The sequence below is a fragment of the Arvicanthis niloticus genome, chromosome 6 (genome assembly GCF_011762505.2).
Source record: "Arvicanthis niloticus isolate mArvNil1 chromosome 6, mArvNil1.pat.X, whole genome shotgun sequence".
Lineage (NCBI taxonomy): Eukaryota > Metazoa > Chordata > Mammalia > Rodentia > Muridae > Arvicanthis > Arvicanthis niloticus.
Window position 1 is genome coordinate 74,091,464 of NC_047663.1, and position 14,621 is coordinate 74,106,084.

Sequence of the window (14,621 nt, forward strand, 5' to 3'; positions counted from 1 at the left end):
GAACTTTTCAGTTCTTAGCTTTTGGTGCTTTGGAGGACGCGCTCATGGGCTGAATTTGGAGAACATGGATACGTTTCTGACTTTATTGAAACCTGAGATTTAGAAGAGAAGTGTTGGCTCATCTGTCCATAGGACCTCTAGGGAGTGGAATTAGTGTGATCTTGTTTTTGTATTGTTAGTTTCCTAAGCGGGTTGAATTGTGCAGCCCAGAGAGAAGGCAAACACCCAGGTTATTGTAAGAAAAGGACACGCATCTTCAAACCCATTTCTTGTGCTCATCCCAGCTACACTAAATTCTGTTCATGGAATATGCGATGTGAGGGTGTAAGAGGAGTAGAAAAAGTGACCATGGCTGGGGAAACAAGCTAAGCTCACGATGCCTTTTACCAAGAACTAAATGACTGGTGTGCGACCATCTAACATCTGTGTTGTCCCATTTTTAATTTGGAAGGACGGCCACATCCTTCTTGATGCTTGAGTGTTAGGTTAAAACAAGACAAGAGTGCAGAGCAGGGGGTGTTTTTCAAATATGAGCACCAGGTTGTAGTGAGGTAGGGTATGTAGAAAGACCACTTAGGGGTCCTGAGGAAGCTCAGCTTTAGGAATTCCTCTGTGACTTCAACCAACTTCCTCCAAGACCCTCTGTTGTTCTGAGAAAGGAAGATTTATTGGACTCACAGAGAGGCAAGTGCTCAGCTCTTCATGTGAATTGTGTCAGTGTTGGGAAAATGTAAGGACTCCAGGAAGAGAAAGGGAAATACAGGCTGCACTAGAGAGTTCCATGTGGAAACCTTTGGAACTCTCTCTCCAAAGCCTTGGAGAAACATAAGATGAATCAGATAATGGGAAAGTATTCTTAGTAAAGGAATGGGAGGAGGATCAGATAGCTTGCTTCAGTCAGTCAGCAGTCACTCACTCACTTAACCAACTATCAGTAAAGAAGTGTTTGTTTTTACGAAAAGAGAATAAAGGAGAATTCCAGAAGGCGAGGCAGGCTGCAGGACAGGAATCATCATCAGAGTGAAACAGCTACCTTGAGAGGGACTCTGAGATGGACCAGTGTAACTACTCCACACAGTTGAGTGAGCATGTGTCCCTGCAAAGAAGTGGGAATAATCTTGACCTGGAATAAGGCCTGTCGTGAAGAGGGTAGTGAGAAACTTCCAGGCCCTTTCCTAGAGAGTGAAATACTGCTTGTCTTAAACCTGATCTTAACTGAGTGTCCTATTCTCCATGTGTTAGGGTTGACTGTATGTTCCACAGGTGTTCATGCATAGAATGCAAAGTGTGAGACAACTCTGAATACTAATAAAGTTTTCTAGACTATTAGAAACAGATCTCACGTGCTCAGGATAGTGAAACAACTACAGACAGTGGCTATCTTTAGACATATTTCTAAGAGGAGTCAACAGATGCAGAAGTGGGTAGGAAGGAACTCTTTCTGCTTAAGAAGGTTGGGGAGGCACTGTGGGAGGGTGATGGTAAGTTTTGGGTTAAGTTCAGTTTTTATTTTCCTTGGTCGGTGACAACCTCCTTCACAGTTGAAATAGTTCTTGCATTGTTCTCAGTTCTCATTCCAGAATCCACTACATTTCATCCAGATCAGACAACAGCCGAGGTGACGAAAACCCCATCCTATATTCCTGCAGGTAACTATGTTTGCCTTCTTGAACCTCATGGCAGGTCCAGATCTTGATAAAACTGGTGTTGAAAAGGTCACAGTCTTTGAAACAAGACACATCTGACTTTGTAAATAAATCGTGGTAGGGTCAGAGGAACAGCTCCACACTACTCCACACAGCAGCCTGAAATGGTTCCCTCTCTAATATGGACCTCCATATATGCAGAACTAAGCTATATGGCTTCTTCATGGGAAAATAATCTCAGGGAGATCTGATGTGATGGAGTGTTAAAGGTTTATGAATGTATGTTTAACACAGATCCCAAGCACAGGGATCATTATGATGCTTAGGAAAGGAATATGACATCCTGTGGCATGATTTAATTTCATATTAGTATATACACTGAGCATATATGTGATGTTGGTGCCTCTCAAGTGGAGCCCTGGAGGTTATCCAGAAGTGTACCCCACCTCCTACTTCCCATGGCTATTTTTTGAAGCCATGTTCCAAGATGTAGCTTACAGGAAAATAATCTTTAAATAATTTGTTTCCTAAACAATGTGGTGGCATAGATTTCTGAGGGATATTTGCTTACATTCAGGAATAGGAGGCCATGTTCTCTATCATTTGACCTTCAACAAAGATGACTTGTTTATTTTGCTCATGCCAACTTGATTTAAGATGTCTGTGCACAGCATAGGTTGCCTCCATAGGAAAGTCTGCCTTTTATCAATGGTTCCTGAAGTTATCAACTCTATCCACAGAATAAGAATAACAGCCACCCTCTTGTCCATCCTTTGGGAAAAGCCATTTCCCCATCCCCGTGCCTGGGCTTGTTTTCTACCAACTGTTGATTACTCCAGTGTTTCTATCCTAATTGGTCTCTCTCTTTGCTAAGAGTTGTATGATTTATAGAAATGTCCACCATCTCTGAGTCTGTTCCACTATTCATTCAAGGAACATAATGCCACTTGTTCCACAAAATCACTTTATTGCAATGAATTTTACAGGATACTGTGGCTATTAAGTGTGATGAAGACCCTGGGTCGTATTTGCAAAGGGGGTGAGTGATAGATACAGCAACAGCTATGCCACTACAATTACCCACAGTACCTGAGCTCTAGAGGACTGGTCCAGGGAGCTGCTATGACTTGCAAACATCTACTTTTATGTGCCTCTTTTAAAAACCAAATGACTCAGTCTGATCCCAAGCTCATCACCAGGCTTGATGTCTTTGGGTCTTAAAACAGCCCTGTCTTGTTTACACTAACCTTGTCACTAAAACTTCCTTCAATATAGTCAATAGTCTCCCTGTCTGCTTTGTGAACCTTGAGTTTACATGGGCCATCTGAAGTTGTATTCTGATCTGAACGTTTCTGTCTCTGTAATGTTTTTGTTAACACTTAATTCTCAATGCAGTAGATTAAGAACTGGAAGTATCTGAAAGGCCATTAGATTCTAAGAGTAAGATGTTTATGCATGGTATTAGATCATTTATAAGAGGGATGAAAGGACTGACCTGCCTTCTCCTAAACTTGGGGATACACAAAAAGTACCAGCCTTAAAAAAAGAACTTTGACCGTCTACCCAGTCAACTTGTGTCCAGATCTGGGACTCTAAACCTTTAGAACTAATTTGTTCAAAAGAATTTAGAGCTATCTGTCATAGCAACTGAAATAGACTAAGGTGGGTTGAGTACACCAACAGCAGCACCCTAGGAGACTTGCAGCCCCGAGACCCCAAGTCTCACACACTGTGAATTTTCAGTCTCACTGTTCACACTCTGGGTGGATCCTATACTACCTCCTCTCTTTAAACCTATAGTAGTGATATGACTTTACTTGATCAAATAAAGTGATGCTGGACTCTGCCATCTATCCCAGCTAGCTCTTACAATAGTTGTACATTTTGAGAATGTCCCATGCTGATCTTTGTGTTTCAGAGCTGGGTAATGTGCCCTTGAGGAGCATCCAAACAAGATCAGGCCTTTTAAGATTCTGTGTGTGTGCACATTTGTAGCTAAATATTGTCAGGAGATGATTATCTGTGGTTCCCCCAAGCCCATGTGGCCTACCTTTTCCCAGGCATTTCTGGACACTAGTTAATTTAGTTACACGCAGTGAACTCATAGAGTCCAGAAGATAATAGCGACCTCTGCTTTTGAAAAGGAAATCTTAAGTATGAACACTTTTCAGGAAGGAAAACAAAATTAAAATAGTTGAAAAAAAAATAGAAGGCAGCAGCCATCTGCCAATGTTGCTGGGTGTAAGGAAGATAGAGGGAGTAGGGAAGGGAGATCATTCTTGGTAACTGTGCTTGCCCAGAATCTTATACACCATTTCAGTGATTATTTTATAGTAATTCATGTCACTGCTAAATTGGGGAGACTCTATAATTCTTTAAAGACACAACTTTTCAAATTTATCCACCAATACTACATACATTTCTTTTGACAAGTTGTTGAACATTTCTCATGACACATATGATATTGTTAAAGCAAACTCCACAGTATTCACCCTCCGCCTGGATGCTCCTTCTTCCCATAACAATAATGAAATGACATCACCTGTGTTTGCCACCACAGTGTTGAATGCTTAAGCGTGCATTCTTAAGTGCTTCTGTCAGGACCTTGAGGATGAAGGTCACTTTCCTAATGAACAAGATCAGCATTGAATTCAAATTTTGTCTGATTCAACTTCACCCTACTGAGTCAGTTACTCCGATTCCTGGAAGGTTTTACTTAAGGGCCTAAGTGACAAACAGAGCCTAGGCCGTAGATGTTGCCTAAACCTAGTCACTGCCTTTGGCTCCTTGGAAGGGCTCTCCCAGTGAGTAAACTGTGAATACTGGGATGTGGGAAAAGTGGAGGGCTATGAGCCATCCAAAGGGCAATGCCAGCTTTGGCAGTTGTTAGGAACTTTCACAGACCTGCAGTATTTCCACTCATTGTAAGGGTACTGTGTTTAGGGGTTGCCAACAGAGTTGTCTGTCATTTGTAAAAATTAGAAAAATATAATCACCCGATGTCTGCTTCTTCATATGTAAATGCAGTTAAGGGAATTCTTGTCAGAATGTTATAATCCTTATATGTGCCAGATACTGTGTGGAAAGAGGATTCTGTATTTCATTCATAGACACATAGAAACAAGAAACAATGAAAATGATGCATTCCTTGTTACAAAATAAACATTTCTTTTCTTTTTTTTTTTTTTTTTTTTTTTTTTTTTTTTTTTTTTTGGTTTTTCGAGACAGGGTTTCTCTGTGTAGTCCTGGCTGTCCTGGAACTCACTCTGTAGACCTGGCTGGCCTCGAACTCAGAAATCCGCCTGCCTCTGCCTCCCAAGCGCTGGGATTAAAGGCGTGCGCCACCACCGCCCAGCCAAAATAAACATTTCAAAAACACTTCCAAACTTGCTGCTTAGTGACTCTCCTTCCATATTAAATCTTAATCCTCAAAAAGTATAAGACACATTGGCCTTGTGGATATTATTTACAAGTGTAGTAGAAAAGAAATCTAAATTTTTATATTTGTAATTAATTTTTCCTCCCTTTGACCAGACTGGAATAACACTGTGACATCCTCAGATGACTCCTGGAATAATAACACTGTAAGTACATTCCTCCCTAAGTTACTAGCCATACTCCCTTCTATATCTTCCAGGAGGCACACTGTATTTAAGAACTGTGTCTATAATATTAGTTCACAGGCATGTGTGTCAAAAGAGAAGAAGAAAAGCAAAATAAGGGTCAGATACAGTGGTATATCCCTTAATTTTAGAACTCAGAAAGTTAATTCAGAAGTTTGAGGCCAGCCTGGACCACACTGACTTATGTAGTAAGAACCTATCTCAAAAAAATGTAGAATAAATATATATAGAGAGAAATTGATGCTTACAATGGGTATTTAAATTCAGGAAGTTCATTTACAAACCCCTAATATTGTTTTTCTACCCACTGACCATACTCTGTAGAGCCCACTGGTGATTTTTCTTTACTGAAAACAAACCTCCACATAAGGTATTAATGTCTTAGACACTCTCAAATTTGCATGACTTTCCCTAGACTTTCTCTATTCCATGCTTGAGTTCTATCTCTACAGAAATTCTAGATACATTCATCAATGGAGTATTTTCTTCTTGGCTCCAGGAAGAAACAAGGTTTGTTTTTAGTGTGTGTAAGTAGCCCAGGAGAAATGGGGGTAGGGGTAAGAAAATAGGCAGATATGGAGTTGTGAAGATTATTTGACTATGGAGAGTAAAGCAGAGAAAGCCCTTGCTGGATGTGGGTCGGGGGGTGAGGGTCTTCTTTCTTGTGAGTTCTTCTTGAGGCAGCAGAGTGGGAAGAGCCTCAGCGAAGGGTAAGAAGTCTTATGAGATACGGGGATAAGACTTTGTCTTAGGAGATATTTAGAGTTGCTGTATAACAATAAAGTTTACTTACCTAAGTATGAGTTGCTTTGCTACTGTAGGTGAGCTGCCTTCTGGGTTCCTCTGAGGCCAGAAACTGCAGTCTCTGGCACTTAGCACCTCATCATAAAACAGCAGGAGATTAAGTAAAGGATTAATTGCTAGAGACTTTTCCCTTTTCTCCAGATGCCTCTTGCTTGTAGAGCTTGGGAGAAGTTTGGAGCAATAAACTTGTATTGAACCAGGAGAAGAGAATAGCGCTTGCAGAAGGAAATAAGCAAATATGCATAAACTCACATAAGTTTATATACAGATTCATGCATGCACATTTATACATTCCCATTCAAACCAGTTGGGTCCAGCTTGTATGCATTCTCACAATTACATACTTACACACACACACACGCTTATATATACATATGGAGCAAAAGACCAAGCACTGGTGCAGAAAGAACTCACACATTCTGGATGAAAAAAAAAAAAAAAAAAGAGCTCCAATCTTTGTTACATAGAGAAAGAAAAAGCTTCTACCCTTTTAATGCTAAATGACTTAAACTCATTTGTAAGAAAAAAGCTTTGTTCCTTTAATAAGATTAAGCCTGTCTTGTTATTAAGAAAGGACCTGTTCTGTCCCATGGTAAGGAGAAGCCTGCTGCTGCTCTCTGAAGCTTCTTCCTTTTTCCTCTTTCCCTCTGCATTCTGCACAGGACTCTTAGTTTTTTGTTACCTATAATTTCTACATTAGTCCACTCTGCATTCTCCTTCTAATCTTGCTCTCTCCTCCTACTCTGCTGTCACAATAATGCTCTAATTCTCAATGTGTTTCCTCCCAATGCTATGCCTATACTTCTAAGTTCTTGAGTTCAGTTCTGTCTAAAAAGTGTTCTGTCTAAAACCTTCTCAGCTCAGCTCCCCCTCACTGTTCTCTTTGTACTCCACATATACATCTTTCAGAATACATGATCACATGTTAAAAAGTTCATCACAAGTTCACACATAAAATTAAATCTTAAATTGAAGTAAAAGTTAACAAGAGAGAATGTTTGCATGCATATCCATTAGGAGTAATTGATTGTCTGGCTAAATCACCTGTCACAGCTCCACAGTTCACTGAAAGTTAAAAACTAAGTTATTAGTGGAGTTTAGTATAGATAAACCCAATCAATATTTTATCTCTCAGTGCATTGAAAACAATGCACAGAAGCACACAGCATTGTTTTCGGTGTTTGTTTAGGTATCTGAGACAGAATCCCATGAAGCTCAAGCTGGCTGTGAAATTGCTCTGTACCTGGGAAGGATCTGGGCCTCCCAACCCTCCTGCTTTCACCTCTCAGGTTGTGAGAGTAAGGTGTGCTCCCCCATGTCTAGCAACAGCAGCATAGGTCTTGACTCAGTAGATCAACTTCTTGGACTCTATCTCATGAAACATTGAAGGAAATTTGTGAAGATGAATGAGAAAGGATAGGCTGTGCTGTCATTCATAATCAGGAAAATGTTATGAGGTAGATAGATGTTCATGTGGGCATGGTGACACAGCTGTGATCCCATCACCCAGAAGGCGTAGGCAGGGGGATCAAGGTTCAACATCATTGTCAACTGGTGAATTCCAGACCAGCCTAGGATACAGAAGACCCTGTCACAACAAACAAACCTTGTTTTCACCTATATTCTCCAGGGACTTTGTCAAGAAGCATCTAAGAGTACTTTACCCAAGAACTTCACTGAGCTGTCATTTGTAGCCATAGAGACAGAGCTCACAAAGCTTAGCTAATGTGTCCATGGTCACACTGACAAAGCAGAGGAGCTGGGGTTGTGATCCAGAGATGAGGTTCATATAAGGGCAAAGACCTGATCTCATGGTCTGCCAACTGAACTTACACTCATTTCATAAGTTCTACTTAGGGCCAGTAGATCACTGTTGAACTATGAAGGGGCCTAAGGTGATGCCCAGCCTGTCTTACTCCAGTAGGTGATGATGCCCGATCACCTGCACCAGGACACTGGAAGAGGTTCTCTATTCTGTCTCACCACAAGGTGTTAATCAGGCTGCATCCATGAGTAGAGTCTTCCTAGTTTTTTGGTTTTTTTTTTAAGCAAGTTTTTTAATGTAATTCCATCAATTCCTCCTTTTCTTTCCCTGCTCCCAAACCCTTCCACATCCCCTCTCCTTGCTTTTTCTCTAATTTATGGTCTCTATTCCTTTCATTTATTTCCACTGCACATTATTGCCCTGAATCTTGCTGCAAACTCCAGACTAGCCCCAGGCCAGTGAAGATGAAGGTCTAGGTTTAAGGTCTAGCTTGTGTTTTCTGATCCTTGGTGCCCCTTTGGTTTGCTATTTATTTATTGATTTGTCTATTTATCACTACTGGTACTTTATTCATTGTTTCCTTAGGAAGCAATCCCTCCACGGAAGCCACAGAAAACCCTGACTAAGGGCTTCTATGTCGGCATCTCCATTGCAGCCCTGCTCCTGCTGCTGCTTGTGAGCACTGTGGCTGTCACCAGTAAGTAATTTCACAACTGTCCCCAGGAAAGGAGGGTCAGGGTTCTCAGTCCTTCTGACTGCCTTTAAGCAAATGTACATGCCACAGGGGTTTTGAGTTCTCATGACTTCCATATGCCCAGAACTGAGGCACACAGTAAGCCATCCACTCCCCAAGGGATGTGTTAGGACCTACATAGCACTGCAGGTGGTTTCTGGGGCCTGGTGAGTACTCAGTGATCTTGAACCATTGCTACCAGGTCTCCAAAGAACCCTGGTCTGTAAAACTGTGATTCGTGTGGCAGACCTGGTTTTCAGAGGGAATTCCATGACAGGCTAGGTTGTACAGGGAAGCCCTGTCACAGAAAACAAACAAAAATAATCAAGAATATGTCAATTCAGGATGTTTCCCTCTAATTATTTAGAACATGTTTATTTGAAAAGTTTATTTATGCTACCTCTAGTGTCAAATGCTTTTCATCTCAGCATTCCAATTCTGGGGTTAGACGCCATATCACATTGTGCCTAAAAGGGAGAATTGAGTAAAATGTGACAAATGTGTTCCCGTCCTCAGTCCAAAGTTGTTTATTCTTCCCTCAAAATCTTGTTCTCCTGCAGCCCATTAGAAATATCTACAATTCTTTGTTTCATTCTGTGAACATTACTTTACAATGTCATTCTAGTAACTTAGGCTAGGTAGGTAAATATATCAGACAATGAATAAGAAGATCCTTCCTGCACAGCACAGGAAGAAATTACCCAAAGTTACCAGGGGATGCATCAATTAAAGACAGAAACAATAGCTTTGATTAGAAGAAAATATCATGAGTGTTTCTGATTACAGTTCCACTTTCCTTTCAACCTCTCTCACCATCCTTCTCCCATCCCAATTTAGGGTACATAATTATGAAAAAGAAGTCGAGCTCTCTGAGGTAAGCCGATATGGATTGTGTTGAATCTTTTTGAACTCACTGTCTTAAGAATTCCTCCCCATGCTCTCTTTAGCCATTAAATCATTCTTTACTGATTGATTTGTTGGTTGATTTGAGACAGGGTCTTATTATGTGGCACAGTCTGACCTGAAATTTTCTATGTAGTCTAGGCCAGACTGGAACTCACAAACCTCCTGCCTCAGACTTTATTTCTGGGATTACAGGTGTGGTCCATAATGCTTGGCTCCCATTTTGCACCTTGGATCCAAAACTAAAGTTTAATGAAGCCTCCACACACACACCTGTTTTGTTTTGTTTTGTTTTGTTTTGTTTTGTTTTGTTTTCTCTGTGAAGCCATGGGTATCAAGTGACTCAATTTGTAGACCAGATTGGCCTGGAAGTCAGATCTACCTGCCTCCTCCTGTATGCTAAGTTAAAGCATTGGGCCCCCACTGCCTGACAAGACCTTTTCTTACTATCCTCCTTTCTCAGAGATATTTTCTGCAATTTACATCTAATTCAATTAGAATTAGAATTCTAATCTCTTCTAGGTAGATGCTGAAATGTAAATTTTGTATCATGGAGGTGAATAAGTACATTTTTGTTTTCTCCACTCTTAGTTTATTCAATATTTTCTTTCATTGAGTATCTATTCCATTAAAAACTGATGAAATGTATCAGAGAACATACAAACTAGTAGACAGATCCTTTGAGGTGTTATTAGGCAAGTAATTTGGAGATGACAGGTCTGGGTGGTGGGCTCTTTGAGGGAGCCCAAGGAAAGCAAAAGATTTAAAGGAAGATAATTCCTGATGTTGCAGGAAATGCAATGGAACTGCGGCATGGCCAGTGTTTCCACAATTCCACGCCAGTCCCTTCCACTCACGACACTAGTGTCTGCCTTGCAGGCTTTTCAGTTTATCTTACTCCTGAAGCCCTTTCTAGTTTTTCCATTGTAAGTCCCCTGTGCCTCCTCTGTCACATGGCTTCCCTCCCTGGTATAAAGCCATCTAGTTTCCCTCACTGGGTTAAATATTGGCTGTACTTTCAGCCATTTCTTTCAGTCAAAATCCATGTCCTTTAGGCTGCCATCCATAGCTTCACCTGTGTCTCTGTCAATCACAGGACACATACATAAACTGTGTCTTGAACAGTGTCAGCCCATCCTGAGTGCCTCATACAGTCAGCTCTTGTTAAGTTCCAGTCGTACCTTCCCTTCACAGAAATAAACCATTAAGATCGAACTGCTATACGTCTCATCTTACAGATTAGAAAACGAGTTCACAAATAGAAAAAAGCATCTGAGGTCTCAACCTCAGGAGCCCATGCTTAGAAGCCTAAGTGCTAAATGTAATATAATATAAATCATACCTGTCTCCACCTCCCTCAAAGCTACAGAAGACTTTCTACCTGTTATGAAGGGACTAGCTTCTGACCTCTGCTTCTCCTGTTTTAGGAGCATGCTTAACGCTGAATCACCTCTTCGGCCCCAAAGGTGTTGTTGCTGGTTGTTTTTTTTTTTTTTGTAATCACTTAATAGGAAATATTGGAGGAAACACAATGAAGAAAAAAGAGAAGGAGAAGTTGGGTGAGGTTACACACATCTATTATCTCAGAACTTGATAAGCCAAGGCAGGAGGACTGTTAAGAGTTGTTGTTGTTTTAATTTTGGGGTTTTTGGTTTTTTTTTCTAAATGTGTTGCCTGTAATTTTAAAAAAAACACGATTCTGCCTTCATGGGAACTCTGCAGGCACTCCCAGCTAGGCTCTGAGATCAGCTGTCCTGGTCTCACTCAGCTCCAGCTCCACCAATGGCCATTTTTTTTCCCCCAGGAGCTGGGGATCACTCCCCACCCATCATGGCTAGCTTCATCAAGCTGGCAGCTGGCAGCTTTCCTGAGAATGCTGGGAGCTGCTGTTCGCACACCACTGGCTAACCACCCTGGCTACCTGCTTTCTCCTCTGGCTGGCCTTGAACACAGAGAGATCTGCCTACCTCTGCCTCCAGACTACTGGGATTAAAGGCATGGAGGACTATATGTTTAAGGCCAGCTGAGACTTCTAGAAACACTCTGCCTAAAAATAAATGAATGAAGCCAAGTGTGGTAGCTCACACCTTTAATTCCAACACTCAGGAGGTTGAGGCAGGTGAATCTCTGAGCTTGAGGCCAGCCTGGTCTATATAGGGAGTTACAGGATAGTCATAGCAACCTAGAGAGACACTGACAAAACCAAGTGAATGAATGAATGAATGAGTGAATGAATGAATAAATATAAATAAATAAATAAATAAATAAGAAAGAAAGAAAGAAACCAGGAAGCCAAACTAAGCACTACTTAACGAATTTGCTAGCTTCCTCAGTTTTATCTCTCATGCTGACTCCTGAGAGTAAGACAGACTCTACACTGTCTCCCTACATGTGTAACTATCCCAGGCAGAGTGAAGCTGGATTGCTCTTTTCCTTGTAATTCTCAGCACAGGTATCCTTCATGTGGCCAACTAGAGAACTTCATTTTGGATCTACGTAACAGAGATGGCTGCTGTGCACAAATGACCAAGCTTCATTGTGTCATACCTCACTGACAGTTAAAGTTAGTCTCTTTTCTTCTGTGATTTACTCTTCCATGAGTTCTAGGAAGCTCAAATATCATCCCACTGTGACTACCCTGATAACAGGGGTAGTGAATAAACTCTCCAAGTAAAGCACCTCCTATAGCTTATGGGCCAGCAGTCCTCTTCACAAATTGATTTCCTTCAGTTCAGTGCCTGATGTTTTTGTGCATGCAATGTATGTGAATGTGTGTCATGCAAGTGGTCTTTGAAATTCTGTAACACACTCCAGCCCCTGTGAAAAGGCACTGTGCTGTAATCGCACTTATTAGAAGGACCGGGTCCAAGCCTCATAGTCTTAGATGAGTTACATGGGCATGATGCCTATATAAGAGTAACAATATTTTTTTTTTTTTTTTTGGTTTTTCGAGACAGGGTTTCTCTGTTTAGTCCTGGCTGTCCTGGAACTCACTCTGTAGACCAGGCTGGCCTCGAACTCAGAAATCCGCCTGTCTCTGCCTCCCAAGTGCTGGGATTAAAGGCGTGCGCCACCACCGCCCGGCCCAAGAGTAACAATATTAATTTCAAAATTTGTATCAACTTTTTCTCCTGCATCCCTTTCCTTCCTCCTGGGACCCGAAAGAACCACCTTTTTCCCTCTAATGCTTTAAATGTTTTTCTACTCTATACTTATTGTTAGAGAATATAGATTCTATGCAGGTTTCAAGACCATTTCTTTAAAAAAAGAACTTCGTATTCATTGTATGCATAGTGCCTTGGCTGGGAGGGGGGGCAATGTGTCATGGCACCTGTGGAGGTCAGAGGACAGCACCGTGGAGCTGGTTCTTTCCTTCCACCCTTCCATGGTTCCAGGATTATCCACTCAGGTCACCAGACCCTCCTAACCCTCACTAAAGCATCACAGTCCAAAGTAAATACAGGACTTCCAGTTTTTAATCCAGTTCCAAATGCACATCCTACTCAGGTGCCTGCTTTGATGCTAGCTGTCTCTCTCCCTACAGCTCCCGTTCTATGACATAAGTAATGTGAAAAATTCCCATATGAACTGCTTTTTAAAAACAAAATAATTCTTAGTCTGATGATTAATCACACAGTTCTACAACTTAATACTGAGGCCCTGTGTGGTACTGGTTTTGTGCATGGGGCTGCTGGGGTCCTGAGTATGTATCATGAATGTTCTACTCAGACTTTAAAGATGGCCTCATTCATTCAAAATTTCATTTCAAAATCTCTCTCTCTCTCTCTCTCTCTCTCTCTCTCTCTCTCTCTCTCTCTCTCTCCAGCTTGATTCCCTTCCCAGTCTCTAAGATTGGAGCTTCCCAAAAAAAAGTGGTGGAGCAGGCCAGAGGTGAAGACAAAGTCTACATTATTGAAGACAGTCCTTATCCTGAAGAAGAGTCCTAGTGGCCCTCTGAGGCGCCTTCTGCCTGAGAATAAAGAGACCGTCACTGATTTCACAGAGTCAAACACCCATTACAGCTCCAAGGCAATTTTCTGTGTTGGTTCTTCCAGCTGCAGTGGAGAGCGGAGAGGGTAACCCTCGACTGTATACTCAAACTTCAGGTTAACATCATCCTAATGCTTGTATCAGCACCGCCTCAGTGTCTCCACTCACTGCAGCGATTCTCTCAAACAAGAACATCTTACTTAGAAGGCTGATTTGTTTGAGTCTACATAATTACCAGGAATACAGAAATAGTCTTAGTTATTTAAACCATTAAGAAAGGAATAATATGCCAGGCAGTGGTGGCATGCACCTTTAATCCCAACACTTGGAGGCAGAGGCAGGCAGATTTCTGAGTTCGAGGCCAGCCTGGTCTACAGAGTAAGTTCCAGGACAGCCAGGGCTACACAGAGAAACCCTGTCTCAAAAAACAAAACACAAAAAAAGAAAGAAAGAAAAAGAAAGGAATAATATTTAAAAGTTTAAACAAAAAAAGTGTGGGTGGGAGGAAAGTCCTGAATTCAGAAGAATTTAATAATCATGTTTTTTAAATTTGTTTATTTTTTGTTGTTTTTTTTTGAGACGGGGTTTCTTAGTGTAGTCCTGGCTGTCCTGGAACTCACTCTATAGACCAGGCTGGCCACAAACTCAGAAATCCACCTGCCTCTGCCTCCCAACTGCTGGGACTAAAGGTGTGCACCATCACTGCCTGCCCCCCCCCCTTTAATCTATTTTATCATACATTCAAATTCTACTTCCCCCATCTGCCCCAAAGGGCTTCAATCATGGGAGCATGAAGGTTTCAAGGGAATCTAATGTCACTTTTAGAGGTGGCAATTTTCTCATACCCCTTAGAAATATGATCATTTATTATGCAGTTGATCTTAGGATAAGAATTCGTGTTTCTTATTAAGAGAGGTTACCATGGTGAATATGGACCAGGCCCACATCAGGGGAAGAAAATAATGGATCAGGGATTCAGTTCATTAGTGCTATTTCTACTACACTTCCGTCTTGATGCTCACTGTTCCTATACTGACCCACTGAGCTCTAAATTAGGTGCTACATGGAGACAATGCAGAAATGAAAGGGGAAAGAAAGGAAAGAGTGCAGGACACAGACTCTCTGGTAAGAGAAGTCCTATTCCAGTTATGACAGAG

The 14,621-nt window shown here is 41.4% G+C and overlaps 2 protein-coding genes across 6 annotated transcripts in view; one reads left to right on the plus strand and one right to left on the minus strand.

Moving 5' to 3' along the window:
• The window catches only part of LOC117711531 (T-cell immunoglobulin and mucin domain-containing protein 2-like), a 38,880-nt gene extending 25,410 nt beyond the window's left edge, over nucleotides 1-13,470 (plus strand). For 3 of the 5 annotated variants that reach the window (XM_076936996.1, XM_076936995.1, XM_076936994.1), the window contains 5 exons: nucleotides 1,569-1,649; nucleotides 5,181-5,230; nucleotides 8,424-8,535; nucleotides 9,409-9,445; nucleotides 13,301-13,470. In XM_076936996.1, coding sequence (XP_076793111.1) covers nucleotides 1,569-1,649; nucleotides 5,181-5,230; nucleotides 8,424-8,535; nucleotides 9,409-9,445; nucleotides 13,301-13,421 — 401 coding nt within the window. In that variant the 3' untranslated portion in view covers nucleotides 13,422-13,470. Of the gene's footprint in view, nucleotides 1-1,568; nucleotides 1,650-5,180; nucleotides 5,231-8,423; nucleotides 8,536-9,408; nucleotides 9,446-10,901; nucleotides 11,034-13,300 lie in introns of all 5 variants that reach the window. The other 2 variants (XR_013111322.1, XM_034507254.2) reach the window with 2 other exon arrangements.
• LOC117711422 (hepatitis A virus cellular receptor 1 homolog) overlaps nucleotides 1-14,621 on the minus strand; it is a 99,822-nt gene that overhangs the window by 73,010 nt on the left and 12,191 nt on the right. The window lies entirely within an intron of this gene.